Source organism: Sarcophilus harrisii, chromosome 1 (assembly GCF_902635505.1).
Source record: "Sarcophilus harrisii chromosome 1, mSarHar1.11, whole genome shotgun sequence".
In the NCBI taxonomy this organism is placed as follows: domain Eukaryota; kingdom Metazoa; phylum Chordata; class Mammalia; order Dasyuromorphia; family Dasyuridae; genus Sarcophilus; species Sarcophilus harrisii.
The window spans coordinates 647,005,952-647,028,935 of NC_045426.1; the positions used below are offsets into that span (position 1 = coordinate 647,005,952).

At 41.2% G+C, this 22,984-nt stretch overlaps 1 protein-coding gene across 1 annotated transcript; it reads right to left on the reverse strand.

The window, feature by feature from the left end:
• Positions 1-8,350: 8,350 nt before the first annotated feature.
• Positions 8,351-14,208, reverse strand: CDC37 (cell division cycle 37). The gene is made up of 8 exons (XM_031947507.1): positions 13,984-14,208; positions 11,952-12,233; positions 11,466-11,571; positions 10,530-10,645; positions 10,146-10,268; positions 9,784-9,966; positions 9,452-9,523; positions 8,351-8,955 (listed from the first exon to the last, which is right to left on the reverse strand). Exons 1-8 carry the CDS (start codon positions 14,083-14,085, stop codon positions 8,791-8,793), a joined length of 1,149 nt encoding a protein of 382 aa, XP_031803367.1. The 5' UTR covers positions 14,086-14,208; the 3' UTR covers positions 8,351-8,790.
• Between the last annotated feature and the right edge of the window lie 8,776 nt (positions 14,209-22,984).

The window sequence follows — 22,984 nt, forward strand, 5'->3', positions numbered from 1 at the left end:
CAATCTAGAAAATTCCAAATGGGGTCGGACGTGACTGAAAACCCCTCAGCAACTTGGGAAGGGGGTGTTGGTCTGGGTGACTTTAAGGGGCTTTCCGATTCTAACCCGTTGATCCTTAAAGATTTTTATCTCAGACTTTCTATTTCTTCTGTTTGAGGCCCTCTCTCCTGCAGCTAGAGTCTTCCCCTTTTTATTGAATTTGCTTTATATATTTTTTATCTGCCTATAAATGTCAGGCTTGACTCCCTGGTTAGAATGGAGTCTCTTCGGCTCCTTCTGGTTTGTCTGCTGCACAAATGCCTGGCACATAATTGGAGTTTAGCAAATACTTCTTTCGGTGATTAATCCATGGGGACTAACAGCCGTGAGAAAACTAGGTGGCTCAACGGATAGAGCTCCGAGGCTGTGAAGATGCATGCTGAGTGGGATCAGGAAGGAGCTTCAGTTCAGAGGAAACCAGGCTCTCATACACCCCGATTTCCTTTGAGCACTTCCTGCAATAGCCTTCTGTTCTTTTTCTTTTCCAGAAAGGAAGCAGTCACTTCCACTCCCAAGTCATTAAAGGGATAATCCTTTCCTAAGCCTCCCCCCAAAAAGAAATTCACACTCAGGAGGGCCTGGCCATCTGCCATTCCTCTGCTCTCAAGGGGGAAGGCTGTGGTCTGCACACATTCCAGCGGGGCTGGTCTGGCTCTGGGCCATTCTCCCAATTGTAATCCAGGAGAGCTTTCAGACTATGTCACAACCCAAGTAGCCCATCACTTGTGGGAGGATCAGCCGTAATCCTCTGAACAGCCCCCTCTCCTTTATCTGGACACACACACACACACACACACACACACACACACACACACACACAGTTAACTGCTTGAAAGTGGTTCTAGCTACAGCTTACCCTGAATGCATCTTTTTCCACAATTCGGTTATTCATTTACAGACTGTTTAAACATGTGCCCCTATTTTATCTACGGGGCTATGAGAGTAATTCCTCTTTGAACCGCTGTGCCCAAGTCCATGATACTGTAGGAAGCTAAATTAATTTAGCTTTGCTTGCTAATTATTTTTTTTTTCCTAATGAATTCACTACCAAGAGCCCCAGAGATGCCAACACTCATAGCAAAAAGAAGTCTACATTCATCCTGAGCCCGGTCAACACCTTTCCTTAGCCAGAAAGAAATATATTTGTTATTAATAATTAATGTATTAATAGATTTTCTAATGTTGCACTTTCTTGCTTTCCTGGTACAAATATAACTTTGTCATAATGAAAGTTTTATTTTTAATATGGTTCTTTTGCTATAGTCTCTTTGCTAATGTTTTATTTAATTGTAGTCCATAGATCCTACCATCTCTGGATAATCTAGGACTACAGTTCAAATTGTGGGGACTTACTCTTTTGCTTATTACCTGACAGTCAGAAAACTTAAATAACTCAAGTCTAAATAGTCATAGGATCATAGATTTCGAGCTAGAATGCTAGAGTGTTCCTTCCAGCTCTAAAGGCTGAGTCCATTTCATAGATACGGAAACTGAGACCTAGAGAATGACTTGCCTAGACTCATACAGTTAATAAATATAGGGGAAATTTAAGCACAGGTATTCTCAACTCTAGGACCAATGGTCTATTAACTACATCATGTTGCTTCCTTATTTGCTTATCCTGCAAACATTCATGGGTGAAAAAAAAAAAAAACAAAATATTTAATCAAAACAAATGAATAGTAAAACATCAGAAAATTATGTCATTCCACTTTATCTCAGAGTAGTTTGAGAAACCTCCTCCAAGACTCTTAGATTGGTTAAAACAAGGAATAGGCAAGATCCCTATGTTGCTGGAGGACTGGGAGATTTTACCAACAAGTTCTTGCATCTGAGTTAAGATCATGGGCCAATCTCCCCAGTTTATATTTATTCATATTACAATTTATTCATTTCCTACCCTGTTCAATTCTTGTTCATGTCCCATTGTATATCTGTCACAGAGGGTCCATACAACACAGTAAGGCTTTTTTCTATATCTCCTAATATTTCATGGATACCTGTTGGTTATTCCTTTATCTTACCATGGGAGCCATTTTTTCCCCCTCCCCAATCATACATCTCTCTAATGACATTCTTTACTAACTGGGATGAAGTAGAGCTCTGGAACTTGAGCTCAGAAGAAATCTGGCTTTATACACACACACACACACACACACACACACACCCTAATTTCAAATCCTTTAAGGACATTCCTTCACATGTGTCTTGCATATGATTCCTCCTTTGCATATTTTGCAGCTCACTTATGACTACCAAGTGCTTTTTTACTGTTTTTTGAGAGATCAACTTGAATCCTTTGGGGAATAAAACTCTGATTTGAGCCATAACACACACACACAGGCACACACACTTTTGGTGTTAAGGACCTTTGTTTCAAAAGGTGGGGGGCCATCATTAAAGAAACTGTGAAATTTGTCAAAGATGTGGCTGTGGAGTAAAGAAACCATCATGGGGGCAAATTTGACTACCTATACTGGCTGTGAGACTGGGCAAATCCCTAATCTCCCCAGTGTTCCAAGAAACTCTTGTTGACTAAATTGCAGAGCAGGCAACAATTTGTATTGGTAGGAGAAAGATTCTCTCTGGGTTTCCTACACAAATGAAATTACAGGTCTAGTTTAAAAAAAAAAAAAATCCACCTTGCTTTCTTATTCCACTTTAAATCTGGGTCCAGCTCATTATTTCAGTCCAAGATGTACAAACTCATAGGCCAACTCTATGAACTGTCTAATTGCCATTCTACTTTCAAGCTAATTGCTGATAACAATCAAGGAATAAAATAGGAGACAATACCTCACTCCAGGTGTTTCCCAATATCGTTAACAATATCTTGAACAAAGACCAAGTCACAAAGGGCTTCTCAAAAGAGGACCTCCACATGCTCCCTTTTGCTACAGATGCGGTACTGATTACATCTAGCCCCAGAACATTTCAAGGCCTCATAAATGAGATCTGTAATCACTTAAAAGTGTTTGGCCTAAGTCCACAAGGAAAAAGTCATTATAATTCAAGGATATTATTGTTTAATGTTTTTCCCCTTAACAAATCCTGCTGAATAATCTGTTAAAAACAAAACAAAACAAACAAACAAACAACATAGTACTAGTTAATTGCAGTTTGTTGGCTTGAAATGACTGTCCCAATCTTCTTCAAAACATGTCCCTTCCTTCTGAAACCATGTGTCAAACCCCCCCCACCACCTTTTTTTTTTTTTTTTTTACGATCAGCTTATACTTGTTTTGCTTTAAAACAATCAAATCACAATCTCCCTACATCCTATCCAACATTTTTTTGTTTGAGTTCCTTGGCAATAGTTTGAAGTAACACTATATGTAGTGCTTTATTCCAAAGAACCACTAATTTCTCCCTTCTTTTATCCTTTAGGACAAGAGTGTGATCACTATTACTGGGATTAATGATAATTATTCTCTTTGTTTCACCCCCTTTTCCCCTCCAAAACAGGCAAGGCAGTACTTCTAAGAAACTAAGAAACTTCTAAGAAACAGTTCAATCTATTTCTTAACACACACAACACTACATTTCTTTATAGGCCTTTCAGGCTATTGCTTTGCATATAATTAGTTTTATTTTTAATGAATTTATACCTCAAAATCCAGCTTATCTGTGAAGGAATCAGTGAAACGTGTCATCCTATAAAAGGTCTTTTTAAAAAATGTTCAATTAACAGATATTCTGAGAACAAACTTTTCTCTCTTTTTTACATTTTGTATTCCAGCTTTTTCTTTCATTTTTTATTCTTAAGAGGACTTAAAAGATTACAGCTGGAGTTTTTAGATATGTCGATTGTCTTCTCTTAGTTATTTGTCAATTTTTTTTTTATTCAAAGCTCTGGATTTTGGTGATAATTAAGGTAAACTAACTCTTGAGATTATTCCCTGCTGAGAGCTTGTGAATTCTTAATTTATATTTTTTCCTTCTCTTCCCTCTTTCCTTCAACACATAGTTTTTGTGCCTACCCTTTGATCCAGCAGTGTTTCTATTGGACTTATATCCCAAAGAGATCTTAAAGGAGGGAAAGGGACCCACATGTACAAAAATGTTTGTGGTAGCCTTTTTTATAGTGGCAAGAAACTGGAAGCTGAGTGGATGCCCATCAATTGGAGAACAAATTATGGCACATGAATGTTATGGAATATTACTGTTCTATAAGAAAGCAGGATGATTTCAGAGAGACTTGGAGAGACTTACATGAAGGGATCTAAGTGAAATGAGCAGAACCAGGAGATCATTATACACGGCAACAACAAAACTATATGAGAATCAATTCTGATGGATGCAGCTCTTTACAATGAAATGATCCAAACCAGTTCCAATTGTCCAATAATGAAGAGAGCCTTCTACACCCAAAGAGAGAATTGTGGGAACCGAGCATGGATCACAACATAGCATTTTCATGCTTTTTCTATTGATGTTTGCTTGCATTTTGTTTTCCTTCTCAGGTTTTTTTTTTTCCTTTCTAGATCCGACTTTTCTTGTGCAGCAAGATAACTATAAATATGTATACATATATTGGATTTAACATATATTTTTACATATTTAACATGTATTGGACTAGCTATCATCTAGGAGAGGAAGTGAGGAAAAGAGAGGAAAATTTGGAACAGAAGGTTTTGTAAGGGTCAATGTTGAAAAATTATCCATGTAAATAGATTAGGTTCAAGGGATAAAACAGTCAACAAATATAGCAACCTAGTCTTTGACAAACCCAAAGATCCCAGCTTTTGGGATAAGAACTTACTGTTTGATAAAAATTGCTGGGAAAATTGGAAACTAATATGGCAGAAACTAGGCATTGATCCATACTTAGCCTGTACACCAAGATAAGGTCAAAATGGGTTCATGACCTAGGCATAAAGAATGAAATTATTAATAAATTAGAGGAACATAGGATAGTTTACCTCTCAGACCTGTGGAAGGGGAAGGTTTTTATGACCAAAGCAGAACTAGAGATCATTACTGATCACAAAATAGAAAATTTCGATTATACCAAACTGAAAAGTTTTTGTACAAACAAAACTAATGCAGACAAGATTAGAAGGGAAGCAATAAACTGGGAAAATATTTTTACAGTCAAAGGTTCTGATAAAGGCCTCATTTCCAAAATATATAGAAATTAACTCTAATTTATAAAAAATCAAGCCATTCTCAATTGAAAAATGGTCAAAGGATATGAACAGACAATTCTCAGATGAAGAAATTGAAACTATTTCTAGTCATATGAAAAGATGCTCCAAGTCATTATTAATCAGAGAAATGCAAATTAAGACAACTCTAAGATACCACTACACACCTGTCAGATTGGCTAAGATGACAGGAAAAAATAATGATGATTGTTGGAGGGGATGTGGGAAAACTGGGACATTGATTCATTGTTGGTGGAGTTGTGAACGAATCCAACCATTTTGGAGAGTAGTTTGGAACTATGCTCAAAAGTTATCAAACTGTGCATACCCTTTGATCCAACAGTGTTACTACTGGGATTATATCCCAAAGAGATTATAAAGAAGGAAAGGGACCTGTATGTCACGAATGTTTGTGGCAGCCCTTTTGTAGTGGCTAGAAACTGGAAACTGAATGGATGTCCATCAGTTGGAGAATGGCTGAATAAATTGTGGTATATGAAAATTATGGAATATTACTGTTCTGTAAGAAATGACCAACAGGATGATTTCAGAAAGGCCTGGAGAGACTTACACGAACTGATGCTAAGTGAAATGAGCAGGACCAGGAGATCATTATATACTTCAACAACAAGACTAGATGATGACCAGTCCTGATGGATCAGGCCATCCTCAGCAACAAGATCAACCAAATCATTTCTAATGGAGCAGTAATGAACTGAACTAACTATACCCAGAAAAAGAACTCTGGGAGATGGCTAAAAACCATTGCATTGAATTCCCAATCCCTGTGTTTGTGCACACCTGCATTTTTGATTTCCTTCACAAGCTAATTGTACAATATTTCAGAGTCTGATTCTTTTTGTACAGCAAAGTAGTGTTTTGGTCATGTATACTTATTGTGTATCTAAGTTATATTTTGATATATTTGGCATCTACTGGTCTTCCTGCCATTTGGGGGAGGGGGTGGGGGGGGGTAGGAGGTGGGAAATTGGAACAAGAGGTTTGGCAGTTGTTGGTGCTGTGAAGTTACCCATGTATATGTCCTGTGAATTAAAGGCTATTAAATAAAAAAAAAAAAAAAAAAAAGAAAAAGAAAAATTATCCATGTATATGTTCTGTAAATAAAAAAACTTTAATAAATTTTTAAAAAAGACAAGAGTTTTATATGATTTTTTTTTTCTCCCAGATTTGTCCTGAAACCACTTTTATGATTTCACTCCCATGGATTCAATTACCATTTTAATACTGATCATTCTCAAATCTACTTATCCAACCATCATCTATCCGATGACCTTCGGTCCCACATCTTCAATTGCTTATTGGATATATTGGGGGATGTCCTATAGATAGGAAATTCAACATATTTCAAAACTGAATTCATTTTTCCCCTCAAATGCTCCCTTCTTAACTTCCTTATTACTATCACCTCCTAGTCGCCTAGGTTGTAGACTTTGACAGTTTTAATTCTCTCCAGACTCACTCCTCCCCATATCCCATCTCTAGCTAAAATCTGTAGCCCTTACCTCTGTAATGTTGTTGTTTTAATATGTACCACTTTGTGACTCCATTTCGGATTTTCTTGGTAAAGATATAGATGAGATTTGTCACTTCCTTCTCCAATTCATTTTACAGATGAGGAAACTGAGACAAACAGGTGAAGTGATTTGAGGCGGGGTCACCCAGCTAGTGCTGCTTGTCTGGGGCCGGGTTGGAACTCAGGCATTCCTCATTGCAGGCCTCTAGCTCCTCTCTTGTACAAGAGAGCACTTCTATGCTTGGACACTCTCCTCTAATACTTCCATTACCTTAGGGCAGACCTTCATTGGCTCAGTCTGGTTTACTACAATAGCCTCTGCTGACTGGTCTCCACCAGTGTCTTCCTGATCTAATCCATTTTGTACTCAGTTGCCAATGTAATCTCCCTAAACAGTATGTTACTCCTCCACTTTAACAAAACCTCAGGGGCCATCCCCTCTAGGATCAAATACAGACTCCTCTGGCCCTCAAAGCCCTTTAACATTCACCGGCCTTTGCACACTTTATTCCCCAAACTCACACACAAACACACACACCAGCAATCCAGAGACCGGCCTCCTTGCTGTTGATTTCTAGGAAAGCAATCTTCTGACTAGGAAATCCTGGTTGCTGTCCTCCAGGATGGAACTTTCCTCATCCCCATCCTCTAACTTCCTTCACATCCCAGCTAAGATTCCACCTTTATAAAAATTATTTTTTCCTCATCTTAATTCTGATGACCTATTATTTTCCCATTTACCCCTTTTATCTTATCTGTACAGCCTTGTTTGTACATCTTCTCCAGTAGATTGTAAACTCTCTAAGAGCAGGGAATATCTTTGGTCTTTCATTATATCTTAGAATCATGCTTGCAGATAAAAGTCATTTAATAAATGATTCATTCTTCATTTCACCTTTTTTTTTTCTGGAAGATCAGTCTCAGATTAGATCAGAGCTGTTTTCAAGGTCTGTTACTTTATTTTGTGGCAACTTTGGATTTTCTTCTAATTTGATTTTTTCCATCTTCTTCTATATTGATGCACTTTTGTATTTTTGTGTTTTTAGAGTACCTTCTGCTTGAACTTTCAGGTTCTACTATTAACTGAAATCTTTTCAAATCGCTTAAGGCTCTTCTCCATTTTGGGTTGTCTCATGAGAGGTTCTCTCATGGTTGCTTCATTTTTTCATGTAGCCTAATTGTCACTGTATTATTTATTAATAGCTACATGAAACGGAAATTTCTTTCTCTTGCCTTATAGCATTCCTATATTGTATTAGGATCTTTTTTTCTCATTTCTTCAGTTTCTTGATTATCTTATCACAACGTTTTCCTTGCTAGCTTCTTTCTTTCCCCCAACCCCATCCCTTCTTGAGGATATTTTATGGTGTACTTTTCCCTATTTGGGGGTAAAGGAAAGCTAAATATGTCTACTTGTCCTCATGTCCAGGAATAGAAGGGTCACAATAAGAAAGATGTTTCCCCATATCTATCTGTAACAAGCTAAAAGTAAGAGAATAAAGAAGGAACCCATCTGTCCATAAAGACAGAATATCCCTCTGGTTGAGTCTGGTTAAAAGCCAACTTGAAAGGGTACAAGGGAAGCCAGGCAAATGACACTCACAATGTTATGAGAAGAAGTCAACCCTGGTCACAACTCCTCAAAATCTTTTATTTGAAGATGTTTGCCAGTTACCCTCACCTCAAAAATAGACACAACAGCACACTAACGGGTTAATTACAGTGCCCAGAGCCATGCCTATGACCCTAGTCAGCTCTAAGTCCCAATCAAGCTCCTTCCCCCAAGTCCCAGTACCAGCTCCCACTCCTACTGGGCACAGGGAAGATGACGGAGGGGGAGGGGGCAGTAGTGGTGGCCACAGAGCCATTTGGAAGCCCCTTCACACTCAAAGCAGATATCTGGATCAGAGCTGGGAAGGAAGGGGTGTTGGGAGGAAATGCCAGCACTAGGGATTTGATGTGGAAAGCGAGCAGGAGACTCAGAAGCTCACAGATTTTATATATTCATATATTTGTTGGTTTTGTCGTCTTAAAAGAGAGTCTGGTATAAAGTTTCCAGCAGGGGCCAGATCAGACGTTCCCTTTCTCTTCTTCTTCGACCCTGCCCTTCCTGGCCTCACCCACAAGGTCTGAAGCTGGGGAGTCATCATCGCCTTTCTCCTGTCCTCCGGCTGCTTTTGCATTGGGGACCCAGAGGCCCGAGTCAATGCAACGTTGCATGTGATATTTTGCTTCCTGGAACAAGAGGGTACACCAGCACAGGTGAAGATGCTTTCTCTGGTCCCTGGATTTCCCAAACCCCCAGCTCTGCACACGGAGCCCATCACTGAACCCACGACTCCCAGGAACTCTTGAAGAGGCTGCCCACTGGCCCTGCTGGGCAGCACACTTTGCTCCCCTTGGGCTGAGACAGCTGAAGCTCAAAGCTTCCTGGGCAGGGACCCTAGGAAAAGGCAAATGCCTAACTAACTTTCCATAAAGGCTGGGGTGGGGAAGATGTCTCTGACTAGTGCCTGCCAGGGTGGGAGAACAAGTCAACCACCGTGTGGCCAAGAGGATCTTCGGCCAAGGAGAAGCGGAAGCCAGGAGGAGATAAAAAGCCGGGACAAAGAAAGGAAACTAAAAGCACTAACAACCTGGCACCACACCCCAAGTGCTTAAGGAAGCTGCTGTGACAATGGCTGTGGCAAGACTAGGGTTTTATTTCGGGCTCCCCCTACTGGACACTTACCGCAGGGTCCATTTTGCTGATGGTATCTTGGAGCATCTGTACATCCTTGATGTCAAAGCATTTCTGGAGCTCCTAAGTAAGCACAGGGATGGGTAAGAGGAGAGTTGTCCAGAACAGAGGAAGACAGCTTAAACAGAGGGGGTTCAGTGACTAAACAATAGCGCTCCCTAAGAGGAAAGACTCAGAATCAAGGAGCGAGCAGGGGTTCTTTCTGGGCTGAGGGCTCTCTCTGAGCATGGTCCCTGGGGAATTCTCTGGGCTCAAACAGCCCCAGGGTGAGCCATCTTCCCAGGACCCAGCACAGAAAAGCAGCTCCAACTGAAAGCACATACCACAGGCAGTGCCTCATAGACCTCGACTGGGTCCAGGCCCCCGGGGCCCAGCCGCTTCTTCCGCTCTTCCTCCTCATACTCCTTCATGGCCTTCTCAATCCGCACTTTGGCACGCCCTCTCACTCGCTCCTTGAAGGACTCCAGCTCATCTGTGAAGCCTTCCATGTACTGTTGATCGGCTGTCTGTAAGGGATAAAAAAGACATAAGGAACCATTCTTTTGCTGAGATGAATGGGAGCACGAGGTTCCTTAGAGCCTTTGGCTAGGCCCAGAGGGTGCCCTGTAATGCTCAGGCTGGGGCCAGTCCTGCAGGCCCACAGACTTAAGTCCCTAGTCCTCAGAACTAAACCCACAAGACTCACCTTGATTTTTGTGAAGAACTGCCTGAAGCAGGCTCGGGGATCCACTTTTAGGCTCTTGGCCAACTCCAGAATGAATTGCATAACAATTGTCTGATGAGCCACTTGCTCCATGAGGGCACATTTCTAAAGAAGAGAAAGGCTCAAGTGGGCACAGGAACAAAAGCCCCCCCTCCCCCCCCCAGCCCCTCCATGCCCTCTGGAACAGCCATTGTTATTCCTTAAACTCTTCTTTTACAATTCTACAGAAGAGTATTTATCATGTAATGTTGTACATGCATATTACAGACCTCTGCAGAGCAAAGACCTTCCGACTTCCCCAGACTAACTTGCTCTACACAGTACGGGTCTATGCTTGTAGCTGCTCCCTTCCCCAGCTTCCCTTACCTCCTCTACTTCCAGGTCAATGCACCAGATGACCAGGTAGTTGGCAGTCTCCTCACAGACCAGGTGTGGGTTTTCAGACAGGTACTTCTGGCTATCATCCCAGCGTCGAAGCATACCTGTCAGAATGCATAGTACTGACAGGGACTTCAAGGCACTTAGCCCACACATTTACATCTCTCCCCCTCTCCACTAAAACATGCTTTTTCTTTCATTCATTCTTTCCCATGTGCCAGGAAGCATGGCAAACACTTCAGAAAAACTCACATCTTGTCCTCACACTTCAACCCAGCCACTGTCTTGAAGACATCAATTTTATTTCATTTTGTATAAATATCTTGCTGGTTTTTTGGGGGGTCCAATGAGATCAAAATCTTTAAAAAGTTAGAGGTAGTATTTTTTACCTTTCACTATTCTCCATAGCACAGCACAGCTGCATTATGGGCAGAAATATCTTATATACAATTAATTTGTTTGAGTGACTGGAGGGATCAGAACATTTTCCACTTTAAAATCAATTTGGAGAACAGATAGAATATCTCTTCCCTTTTGATCTCAGCACATTAACATGCTGGGAGAGGCAAAGAAAGGAAAGAAAGCTACTCAGGTACTCCAATATTCCAAATCTTTGCTCTCAAGAAAGCAAGAAATCAGAAAACTGACTGTTAGAGCTGAAGAGGCCTTAGAAATTGTCTAGTCTAGTCCTCTTATTTACAGGGGAAGGAATTGAGACTAAAAAACATTTCATAGCTTACAGTGCTTTGGGTCTAACTATATCTTCAAGGTCATGGTTCCTGGGAACTGGTGCCTTTATCAGTCTTCCCACCCAGATGGAAATTCTCCAAGGGACCATTCCCCATTAATGGTCCAAGGGTAGGGTCTGTTAGGGCAGAATCTATTTTCCCAGGTGGGAGATCCCACTAAATAGCCGGGTCTTACCAAAATGCTTAATCTGCTTCTCATATTTCTCTACAAAGGTCTTGTGCTTCTGTTCCTTCTGCTCCTCAGAATCCTCCTCCTTGTCTGGCTTAATATTGAACACACTCTGTGATGGGAAATGAGGAGAAGAAACCAGTGAACCAAATCTTCCCTATGCTAAGGCTCAGGCTTTACCTGCTCCTTCCATAGCAAGAGAAGGAAGATGGAGGAGCTGGTCAAGAGAAGAGGCTGGCTTATTCATAGGGAAATTGACTAAAAGATAATTGGAAGGGTTAATGCTCTTTGAGATGACTGGATGTTCATCGACCTGAGCCATTCAGTCCCAGGGCTAGTTTTGCTGCTTATGGATTCAAACACCAACTTCCTCCAAGAAGCCCAGGTCATGAATCTTTGCTCAGTGTCCTCATCTCCAAGGATCTCCCTCACTAGCTCCATGGGGCAGCCCTGGAGCTAAATTCTGCCCCACACATTGGATCCCTGACTCACTTTGCTGAAACCATCCTTGCTCAGCGTGTCTACATTCCACGGCATGTTTTTCTCCTTCTTGCGCAGTTCATCAAGCTTCTGCTCCCAGCTCTTCTCTTCCTTCCGCAGCTGCTGGGCTTCTGCCTGAAGTCGCTGCACCTCTGCTTGGCCACCTTTGGGCTCAGCCACCTCCAGTTCCTTCAGTTTCCGCTGACATTCGGCCACCTTGCGCTTACACTCCCTGCAACCTTTGTCTAGTTCCTCCTTCTCTTTCTGAAACTGCTCCATGCGTTCCACTCGTGCCTGCAGAGAGAAAAGACCACTTTGGAAGAAAGCAGGATACAGAACAAGTTTGGGGGGGGAGGGGGCGGGCTGGAATTGGAAAGCTGGGCAGGTACCATGGAAGTCCTGGGGCTGAAAGAATTTTAATCCTCTATCGACCAAAAATATAATTATAAAAATATTAATAATAACAATTTTTACCCATGACTTTCTTCTGGACTATAGAAATAGTGAGAAGTGATTTGCACAGGGTTTGCTAGCTAGGAAATTTCAGAACTATAACCCAAATCTAATTGTCTTGATTTAAAGTCAAATGCTTCTTCCATTTTGTCACGTGTTTTTTATTACAGGGTTCACCCCACCTCCCAAGTCAGCCCCACCCCACTTATTTTTGCTTGGTAGAGGTTTTCTTCTTCTGTGGGGATCCAAAGAAACAAGTGCTCCTGGCTAGTTTGGCAGATTGGTCTTTGTCTCATGGGCCCACAGACACCAAATCCTTACCCCTGCTGAGTTACATAAAGAGTTGTGAATAAACACATTATACATGGATGGTCGGCGGAAGCAGTAGCTTGGAGCTGGCTTCCCCTCAGACCACCATACTACAGGTTTAGAACTTGGTCAGGAGATTCTGGTCTGGGTGGTGCAGCCCCCAAACACCCAGGTCCAATCCAACAAGCACTTATTAATGCAAACTCCTGTTCTAGATGATGGGGATTCCCATATGAGATAAATGTCAGTCCTGAAGGACTTTGCATTGTACTAAAATGTGCATTCTCTTGGTCCCATATTGTCATCTGAGGAGTTGTGAGCAGTAATCAGGGAACATACTCCCGCAAACAGATACCAAGTGGCCCCTGGCAGGGAAGTCAGGGAGGGGACATTCTGATAAGAAAAGGTATCAAAGGGAAGCCATCTCAGAGGGAGGGGGGTGGGGAATGTCACCAGAAAAGCTCACTGGATTGAGACCTAGAAAGTCTATTACAGATCTCGCCCAAGCCCCTCTTTTACGAACTGAACCCCATCCTTAAGGGGATTTAGGTCACAGGGGTAGCAAACAGCAAAGCCGAATTTCAAACCCTGGGCTTCCGACAGAAACGCTAGCACTACGTTTCACAGCAGAGCCAGGCTGAGGAAGTGAGTAACAGGCAAATCCCACAGGGATCTCCACCAGGAATGGAAATTTCTGGGCCTGACTGGGAGGTGCCTTCCACCCTGCCGCCTCCCAGAAGCCCACCCATCTTCCTCCTGGTGGGAGGCGAAGATTTCGGGCCGATACCAACCCGCTGGGGAACGTGGTGGGAGCCGAGGGAAAGTTCCCGAGAGGGGGCTCTCCAGGAACGGGGTCACTGCCGTCAGCTTAAGGGGGTGGGACGTGAGGGGAAGACTTCCGAATCTGGGGCCCCGGCTCGGGGGCCCGCCCGCCGCCACCGTGCACTTAAGGGGCCTCGTATTAAGCAGGCTGGACTCCGGAGAGGGGAAGGCCGGGCCTCGCACGGGGGGCTGCGGGGGCGGGAGCCACAACTCGGGGCTGCCCGGGAAGGATGCCCCCCAGCTCCGCGCCCGGGGAGGCCGGGATCTCGGGTCAGAGGGCAGGGGGCGCGAGGGTTCCGGGATGCGAGGTCGAGGAGGAGGAGGGGGAGGGATCTCGGGTCCGGCCGGCTATGCAGGTAAAGGGGAGAGCGAGAGGGCAAGGGGGGCAGGCTAAGGGCGAGCCCGGCTCTCGGGGCCGGAGGTGGGAGGTCCCGGGGCAAGCTCCGGCCCCCCAGCGCACCTGGTGCCGCCAGCGGAAGAGGCTGGCCGTATCGATGTTGGGATGCGTCTCATCTTCATCGTCCGACACCTCGATGTGGTCCCACACGCTGTAATCCACCATCTTGGCGCCAGACCGATCCCGCCTCGCTCGGTTTCCCTGCGGCTGCGGCGCCTCCGGCCCGGCCCCCGCTCGCTCCGGCCTGGCCCCGGCCCTCCCCTTCCGCTTCCGGGGGGCAGGACCCGAGCGTTCGACGGGCCCGCCCCTCCCGCCAAAACATCACTTCCTTAGCAACGGGAACCGCCGCCGCTAGGCTTGCGTCAAAAACCCGGGAGACGCGCGACGTAGAGGCGACCTTAAAGAGACACACGCCTTAGTCAATAGGAACACCCTCCCCTTCCGGTCCCGGGACCGCCCCTTTGCGCCTCCGAGGTCCTGGGATTTGGCAGCAGCCAAGGGGGCGGGTGCTAGGTCAGCCAAAGAGAACGGAGCGCGCGTAAGGAGCGTTCGCCTTTCCCCCCCCCCCCCCCCCCCCCGTAGCGTCCCCGAGGTGCGCAGAGCAGCCTGGGGCTATCCCTGGCGGAGGGCCGAAGTGCAGTCCTGGGCTCCTCCCACTGCCCAACGTTATTGAAGGGGAAACCGGCGCCCGGCTTGGGAAAGTACCGGGAGGAGGACGCGCAGCGCCCGGTTATGGGAGACTCGGCACTGAGAAGCTCGTCTCCTCTCGTTTCTTTCCGGACCCTGTGCACTCAGCAGCCCCATGCGGGCTCCGCCCCACAGCCCAGGCAGAGCCCCTCTAGTTGGAGCAGACAGCGTGGAAGAAGAGTCTTCAACGCCCCTGACCTTGTGCTCCTCGGGCAAATCAGAACCTCTCGCGGCCTCAGTTTACTTATCTGTAAAATGGGCACGATAACACACGTGGCACAGTGTTTTGTGGCTTAAGTGAGAAAATGCGTGTAAAGCTCTTTGAAACCTTTAAAACTACAGAAACGTCAGTACTCTTGACGTGTATAAACTGAAGTTTCTCTTCCAGCCCCCCTTTCAGTAACAGGATAGGTCCTCAGAAAGGGTCAGCTATTTCTCTTCTACCTTGACTAGTTGGGAGGGGTTTTCTAGTATTATAATTCAGTACACAAAATCAGTCTACTTCCTCCAACGATTATCAATTACTTTCAATTATCAGTTTTTTAAAACAACTTTTAAAAAAAATCTCAATATTTTGTTTTTCCCCAATAACATGTAAAAATAGTTCCAAATTTTTTTCTCCTTTCCTTTTCTTCCTTCCTTCCTTCCTTCCTTCCTTCCTTCCTTCCTTCCCTCCTTCCTTCCCTTCTTCCTTCCTTCCTTCCTTTCCTCCTTCCTTCCTTCCTTCCTTCCTTCCTTCCTTCACTCCTTTCCTCCTTCCTTCCTTCCTTCCTTCTTCCTCCTTCCTTCCTTCCTTCCTTCCTTCCTTCCTTCCTTCCTTCCTTCCTTCCTTCCTTCCTTCCTTCCTTCTTTCCTTCCCTCCTTCCTTCCATCACTCCTTCCCTCTTTCCTTCCCTCCTTCCTTCCTTCACTCCTTCCCTCCCTTCCTTCCTTCCTTTCTCCCTCCCTTCTTTCCTTCCTTCCTCCTCCCCTCCCTCCCTCCCTTCCTCCTTCCTCCAAAAGACCCCAAGGAAGGAAAGAAAGGAGAAAAAATTTGGAACTCAAAAATCCTAGAAAAGTGAATGTTGAAACTATTTTTACATGTTATTGGGGAAAAACAAAATATTGAGATTTTTTTTTAAATGGTTTTAACAAACTGATAATTGAAAATCTCACAACTCTTATCAGGAACTCATTTTTTTTAAAGCTTTTTATTTTCAAACCTATACATGGATAATTTTCCAGCATTGACCCTTGCAAAACCTTGTGTTCCAATTTTCCCCTCCATCCTCCCATCCTCTTCCCTCGATGGCAAGTAATCCAATATATGTTAAACCTTCTAAAAATATATGTTTAATCCGATATATGTATACATATTTATATAATTATCTTGCTGCACAAGAAAAATCAGATCAAAAAGAAAAAAATGAGAAAGAAAATAAAATGCAAGTAAACAACAACAAAAAGTGTGAAAATGCTATATTGTGCTCCACACTCAGTAGATGGGTTTCTTCATCACAAGATAATTGGAATTGGCCTGAATTTTTCATTGTTACTCAGCATATAATCTTGTTGCCATGTATAGTGATCTCCTAGTTCTGCTCATTTCACTTAGCATCAGTTCATGTATGTCTCTCCAGGCCTCTCTAAAATAATTCTGTTGATTATTTTTCTTTTTTTTTTTTTTAATAGCTTTTTATTTACAAGATATATGCATGGGTAATTTTTCAGCATTGATCCTTGTAAAACCTTTTGTTCCAACTTTTCCCCTCCTTCCCCTCACCCCCTCCCCTAGATGGCAGGTAGACCAATACATGTTAAATATGTTAAAGTATATGTTAAACACAATATAGGTATACATATCCATTCAGTTATTTTGCTGTATAAGAAAAATCAGACTTAGAAATAAGGTAAAAATAACCTGAGAAGGAGATCAAAAATGCAAGCAGACAAAAATAGGAGTGGAAATGCTATGTTGTGTTTCACACTCATTTCCCATAGTTCTTTTGATGGGTGTAGCTGGTTCTCTTCATTATTGAACAAATGAAACTGATTTGGTTTATCTCATTGCTGAGGATGGCCAGGTCCATCAGAATTGATCATCATATAGTATTGTTGTTGAAGTGTATAATGATCTCCTGGTTCTGCTCATGTCACTCAGGATTAGTTCATGTAATGAACCAGGCCTCTCTGTATTCATCCTGCTGGTCATTTCTTACAGAACAATAATATTCCATAACATTCATATACCACAATTTGTTCAGTCATTCCCAAGCTGATGGGCATCCACTCAGTTTCCAGTTTCTTGCCACTACAAAGAGGGCTGTCACAAACATTTTTGCACATACAACTCCCTATACCTTCTTTAATATCTCTTTGGGATATAAGCCCAGTAGAAACACTGCTGGATCAAAGGATATGCACAGTTTGATAACTTTTTGAGCATAGTTCCAAATTGCTCTCCAGAATGGTTGGATCTATTCACAGTTCCCCCAACAATGTATCAGTGTCCCAGTTTTCCCATATCTCCTCCAACATTCGTCATTATCTTTTCCTGTCATCTTAGCCAATCTGAGAGGTATGTAGTGGTATCTCAGAGTTGTTTTAATTTGCATTTCTTTGATCACTAGTGATTTGGAGCATCTTTTCATATGACTAGAGATGGTTTCAATTTGTTCATCTGAAAATTGTCTGTTCATCCTTTGACTATCAATTGGAGAATGGCTTGAATTCTTTTAAATTTGAATTACTTCTTTATACAAGGCCTTTATCAGAATCTTTAAACGTAAAAATGTCTTCCCAGTTTATTGCTTCTCTTCTAATCTTATCCAAATTAATTTTGTTTGTATAAAAACTTTTTAACTTAATATAATCAAAATTATTTATTTTATAATCAATAATGATATCTAATTCTTTGGTCACAAATTCCTTCCTCCTCCACAGATCTAAGAGGTAAACTATCCTTTGTTCTTCTAATTTGCTCACTCTTTATATCTAAATCATGAACCCATTTTGACTATAAAGTGTTAGGTATGGATCCATGCCTAGTTTCTGCCACACTGTTTCCAATTTTCCCAGCAGTTTTTGTCAAATAGTGAGTTCTTATCCCAAAAGCTGGGGTCTTGGTGTTTGTCAAACAGATTGCTATAGTTATTGACTATTTTGTCCTGTGAACCTAACCTATGCCACTGATCAACTACTCTATTTCTTAGCCAATACCAAATGGTTTTGATGACCACTGCTTTATAATATAGTTTTAGATCAGGTACATCTAGGCCACCTTGATTTGCATTTTTTTTTTTTTATTAATTCCCTTGAAATTCTTGACCTTTTGTTCTTCCAGATGAATTTTGTTATTACTTTTTCTAGGTCTGTAAAATAGTTTCTTGGGAGTTTGATTGGTATAGCACTGAATAAATAGATTGATTTAGATAGTATTGTCATTTTTATCATATTCACTCAACCTACCCAAGAGCATTTGATATTTTTCTAATTGAATAAATCTCAGATCTGAAGCAGTTTGGGTTAAATTTGCCCTAGGCTGATTGATCTGGGATGCTGGTCTACACCCTTTGAACACCAAGGATATGAATGCAATTTGAGGGACTTTGAAGAGAGCTATAGGGAGCCTCCTTGTTGACTGCTTTTAACCTCTTTGCCTTGGGACCTTTATCTGATTTTAACTTTCTGAATTTTTAATTGCCTTGAGGATTGCTTTTAGCTGAAGGTACGGGAATGACGTTTTTAGGAAAAGAGTTCTTTATTTGAACCTTCAGGCTCTGGGTGATCTGTTGTTCAACATACTGAACCACAACTGAGATAAGTGGTATAATTGGCTTTAAAAAGTCTCCAAAATTCCATGACTTACTGTGCTACAAGTACACACAGAAATAGAGTAATTGATATAATCCAAAATTAAGGAGAGAGAAAATTCTGGAAAGGAGACAATGATCAAATCCTTGGTCTCAAATTCTATATTAACAAAAAGAATCTAAGGGCGCAACACAAAGTGGTAAATGTGACTTCATAGGTAGAGAATTTGTGGGGTGAAATACAGGACTAAGCTGCTCTGGATGGACCTTATTCAAAATAATCCAGGAACCAGAATGGGGAAATGATAAAGAATATTTGGGTAAAGGTCAATGGAGAAAGAAATAGTATTGATTTTCTCATTGACATATATACTATAAACTATCAGGACAGAAAAAGGAAAAAGATGAGGAATTTGGGAAAACAAAAAGTATGATGTAATAATATTGGGGGATTCCAGTTGGCTAGGGGCTGCTAGGTGGTACAGTGGATAGAGGGTTCCTGGAATCAAGAAGACCTGAGTTCAAAACCAGCTTACTAGCTGGGTGATCTTGGGCAAGTCACTTAACTTCTGCTTCAGTTTCCTCATCTATTAAATGAGTATAACAATAGTACCTCCCTCTGAAGGCACATTGCCTGGCACATAGTAAGTACTAAATAAATGTTATTTATTATCCAGACATCTTCCCTACAAGTATTGTTTCTACCATTAAATTTAAGCTCTTTGTGGATAGGAATTATCTCAATTTTATATGCTTGGATATAGTAAATGCTTAATAGATGCTTTTCAAGCATTCATTTCATTCAATTAGTGGAGCTCAGGCTCCTGTGCACTCTCTCTCCCTCTTTCCCTCCCTCTCCTTCCTCCCTCTCTCTTCCCTCCCTCCCTTCTTCCCCTCTCCCTCCTTCCTTCCCTTTCTTCCTCCTTTCATTCCTCTACTCCTTTTTCCTCCCCTTTTCCCCCCTCTCTGTCTCTGACTCTGACTTGGAAATGACAAAACAAAAACAACTAAGAAGAAGTTGATATCCAAAATAAATAAAGATAAATATAGAGAGCTTGATTGCCTTTAATGAAGTCAAATCAATTGGCCCAATTAAATAACATTTTGCTTCCTGAAAAAAGTGGCGATTATGATTCCTGTGGTACTGATATTCAATTGAAATTTGAATTGAAATTGAATTGAAAGAATTTGAATATTCTTTCAAATATTACTATTTCAAAGAACATAGAGAAGGACCATAAGATTGGACATGTTCTAATTATCAAAAAAAAAGAAAAGATAAAAGAATCCATAAACTATAGATCAATAGTCTAATGGATTCCCTCCTCCCCAGAATGTTAATCCATTCTGTACATTTTTAAATTAAATTTTTTCAATTAGCAAAAATCTACCTTCTCACCTTTATATCCAGGTTGAGAAAAAAGTTCTATTACAAATAATAAAATTAAAGAAATTCCCTGGTTCCAACTTCTCCCTTTTCTTAACAGTTTCCCTGTTAAATAAAATGTGAATGTGTTTTTTTTTTTCCTTTGACCAATTTACATGAATGAAATTCAAATGTTAGCTATTTCTTCTACCCCTTCATATTTTTTTTTTTTTGGTATAGATTTTTACTTACACACCCCTAGTATGTGAAATAATTTTCTCTAATCTCCCTTTACCTTTCCCTCCCACAATTGTCCTCTTTTCTTATTTTCATTCCTTTAAGAACAGCAAGACATAATAGAACCAGTCTCAGTGTTCTGTCTAATTAGACTCCCTCTATGATATCCAATGATGATACTTTTTAAAGGGGATACATGTATCAGCTCCCATAATAGAAACTAAGCAGTTCATTCTTTTTTTTTTTTTTTATTTAATAGCCTTTTATTTACAGGATATATACATGGGTAACTTTACAGCATTAACAATTGCCAAACCTCTTGTTCCAATTTTTCACCTCTTACCCCACCCCCCCCACCCCCTCCCCCAGATGGCAGGATGACAAGTAGATGTTAAATATATTAAAATATAAATTAGATACACAATAAGTATACATGACCAAACCGTCATTTTGCTGTACAAAAAGAATCAGACTCTGAAATATTGTACAATTAGCTTGTGAAGGAAATAAAAAATGCAGGTGTGCATAAATATAGGGATTGGGAATTCAATGTAATGGTTTTTAGTCATCTCCCAGAGTTCTTTCTCTGGGCGTAGCTGGTTCAGTTCATTACTGCTCCATTGGAAATGATTTGGTTGATCTCGTTGCTGAGGATGGCCAGGTCCATCAGAACTGGTCATCATATAATATTGTTGTTGAAGTATATAATGATCTCCTGGTCCTGCTCATTTCACTCAGCATCAGTTCGTGTAAGTCTCTCCAGGCCTTTCTGAAATCATCCTGTTGGTCATTTCTTACAGAACAGTAATATTCCATAATATTCATATACCACAGTTTATTCAGCCATTCTCCAACTGATGGACATCCATTCAGTTTCCAGTTTCTAGCCACTACAAAAAGGGCTAAGCAGTTCATTCTTTAGTTGGTTAGTTGTTCAGTCATGAACAGGAGTTTGAATTTCAAAGTTTCTATGTAGCTCAGTGTTTTCATCAGGAATGCCTGGAAGCCTTCAGTTTCATCAAAGACTCATTTTCCCCTTGTAGCAATATTACTATTTTGGTGGATAAGTTATTTTTAGCTATTATTCTTTGCCTTTTGGAATATTATATTCCAGGCTCTCTGCTCTTTTATAGTGGTGGCTATTAAATTGTATATAATACTGACTGTGACTTCTTGGTTCTCAAGTTCTTTCTTTCGGGTTGCTTTTATTGTTTTTTCTTAGAACTGAAAAGTCCTGGAATTTCTTATTTCGGGATTTCTTTCAGGAGGTAATCAGTGAATTCTATTTTGACTTTGCCCTCTGGTTCTAAGAGATATAGGCAGTTTTCACGGTTTCTTATAAAGTCTGTCTTTTTTTTTTTTTTTTTTTGGTCATGGCTTTTAGGAAGTCCAGTTTCTTAAATTACATCTCCTTGATCTTTTTTCCAATCTATTATTTTTTTTCTATGAGATGCTTTGCATATTCTATTTTTTTCAGTCCCTAGGATTTTGTTTTAATATTTCTTTTTTTTTTCTCATGGAATCACTTCTATCTTCTTCTATCAACTTCTATTGCTGCTAAGGCAAAGTTGTATGCCTCTTTTCCTAAGCTATTAATTTTCTAATTCTTTCTTCCATAGCCTTTATTTGTTTTCCATTTTTCCCTCTAATAGTCTCACTTCATTTCTTTAAAAACCCTCATTTTTACCTTTTAAAAAAACTTTTGCATTATGTCTTCTAGAAATTCCAGCTAGGCTTGTATCCTACCTAAGTTTTTCCTCTGAAACTTTGCTTTTAGATGTGGTGGAATCATTCTCTTCTCAGTTTGTATCTTGAACATCCCTATTGTCACAATAGTAGTTGTTATTGTTGTTTTTTTAATAGAGGGAGTTTTTGACTATTTTCTCTCTTGATTTCAAATTTTATGTTAAGGTCAGCCTCTGCATACTTCTGGAGAGAATGTCAGAGTTGGTGCTGTTGTTGCTTTTTTGGAGGTAATTGAATTATGTTAGTTTTAGGATCCCAGACCAGAAACTTGCAGGTTTTTAATGTTTCCAAAGTGCTCTAATCCACAACACAGTATGATGGCTGTCCCTTTATCTTCATTCTACAAATTCCTGACCTGGGTTTGGATCTGGGCAACAAGCCTATGTACTTGAACTTCTATGGTTTCAACAGACTCCTGCTGGGCTCAGCCACTCTAAGTCAGGTTAGAAAGCTCTGCCAGTTTAGAGTGACGAAATTGCAAGTTCCCCTTTGGTTTGGTCTTCTTGCTTTGGTTATTCTTCTGCAGTTTGCAGACTGGGTTAGAACTGGAGTCTCTGCTCTGTAACTATGGTCTTAGTCATATTGCTACTGGGTCCAGTCTAGTGCCCATGGTCAGTCTTCACTCTGGAGTGCCATGGTTGGCACAAGTCCCTAGCTCAGTATCTCTTGGATCTATGACTTAGACCTAGGTAATAACCAACAGAGTTTTCATTTGGAACTCTTCCTGTATCCTGCACATGTTTAGGACTCTCTCTACTGGGTCTGGGATCTCTTCTTGATCTGGAGTAGAGCCTTACCCTGTAGTAGCAGCAAATTTCTGGCTAAATCCTGTTCTTGGTGTCCATATACCTCTCTGTCTGTCTCCCTGTGGTGTCCTAGGGTAGAAAAATTACTCAATGTCATATATATTTTTTAAAATTTCAATCAAGATTTAGTCTAGTGCATTTTTAAAATCTTTTTGGAAATCTTTGAATTTCTGCTTTTATTTCTGCTATACTGAATCTTCCCTAGAATATATTTTTAAAGAGATAGTGCATACAAAAAAAGGAAATAAAGATTACAAAGATCCCATATGGCATCATCAAGAACAATTGATATCAGACTATGCTCATTTCTATTTTTAATTAGATTCTTGTTGTTGTTTGTCTTTTGTTCTGAAAGATAACCATGACATTAGGGAAGTGATGCCATGACATGTAAGTGAATTAGATTTAAGTGAGGAGGATTATGCAAAGTC

Excerpts from the sequence above, each read along its gene's own strand:
- CDC37 (XM_031947507.1), bottom strand. The coding sequence starts at position 14,085 with ATGGTGGATTACAGCGTGTGGGACCACATCGAGGTGTCGGACGATGAA. Across the intron at positions 10,269-10,529 it reads TTGACCTGGAAGTAGAGGAG|AAATGTGCCCTCATGGAGCA; the intron begins GTAAGGGAAGCT and ends TCTCTTCTTTAG. Across the intron at positions 8,956-9,451 it reads TCAGCAAAATGGACCCTGCG|GAAGCAAAATATCACATGCA; the intron begins GTAAGTGTCCAG and ends CTCTTGTTCCAG.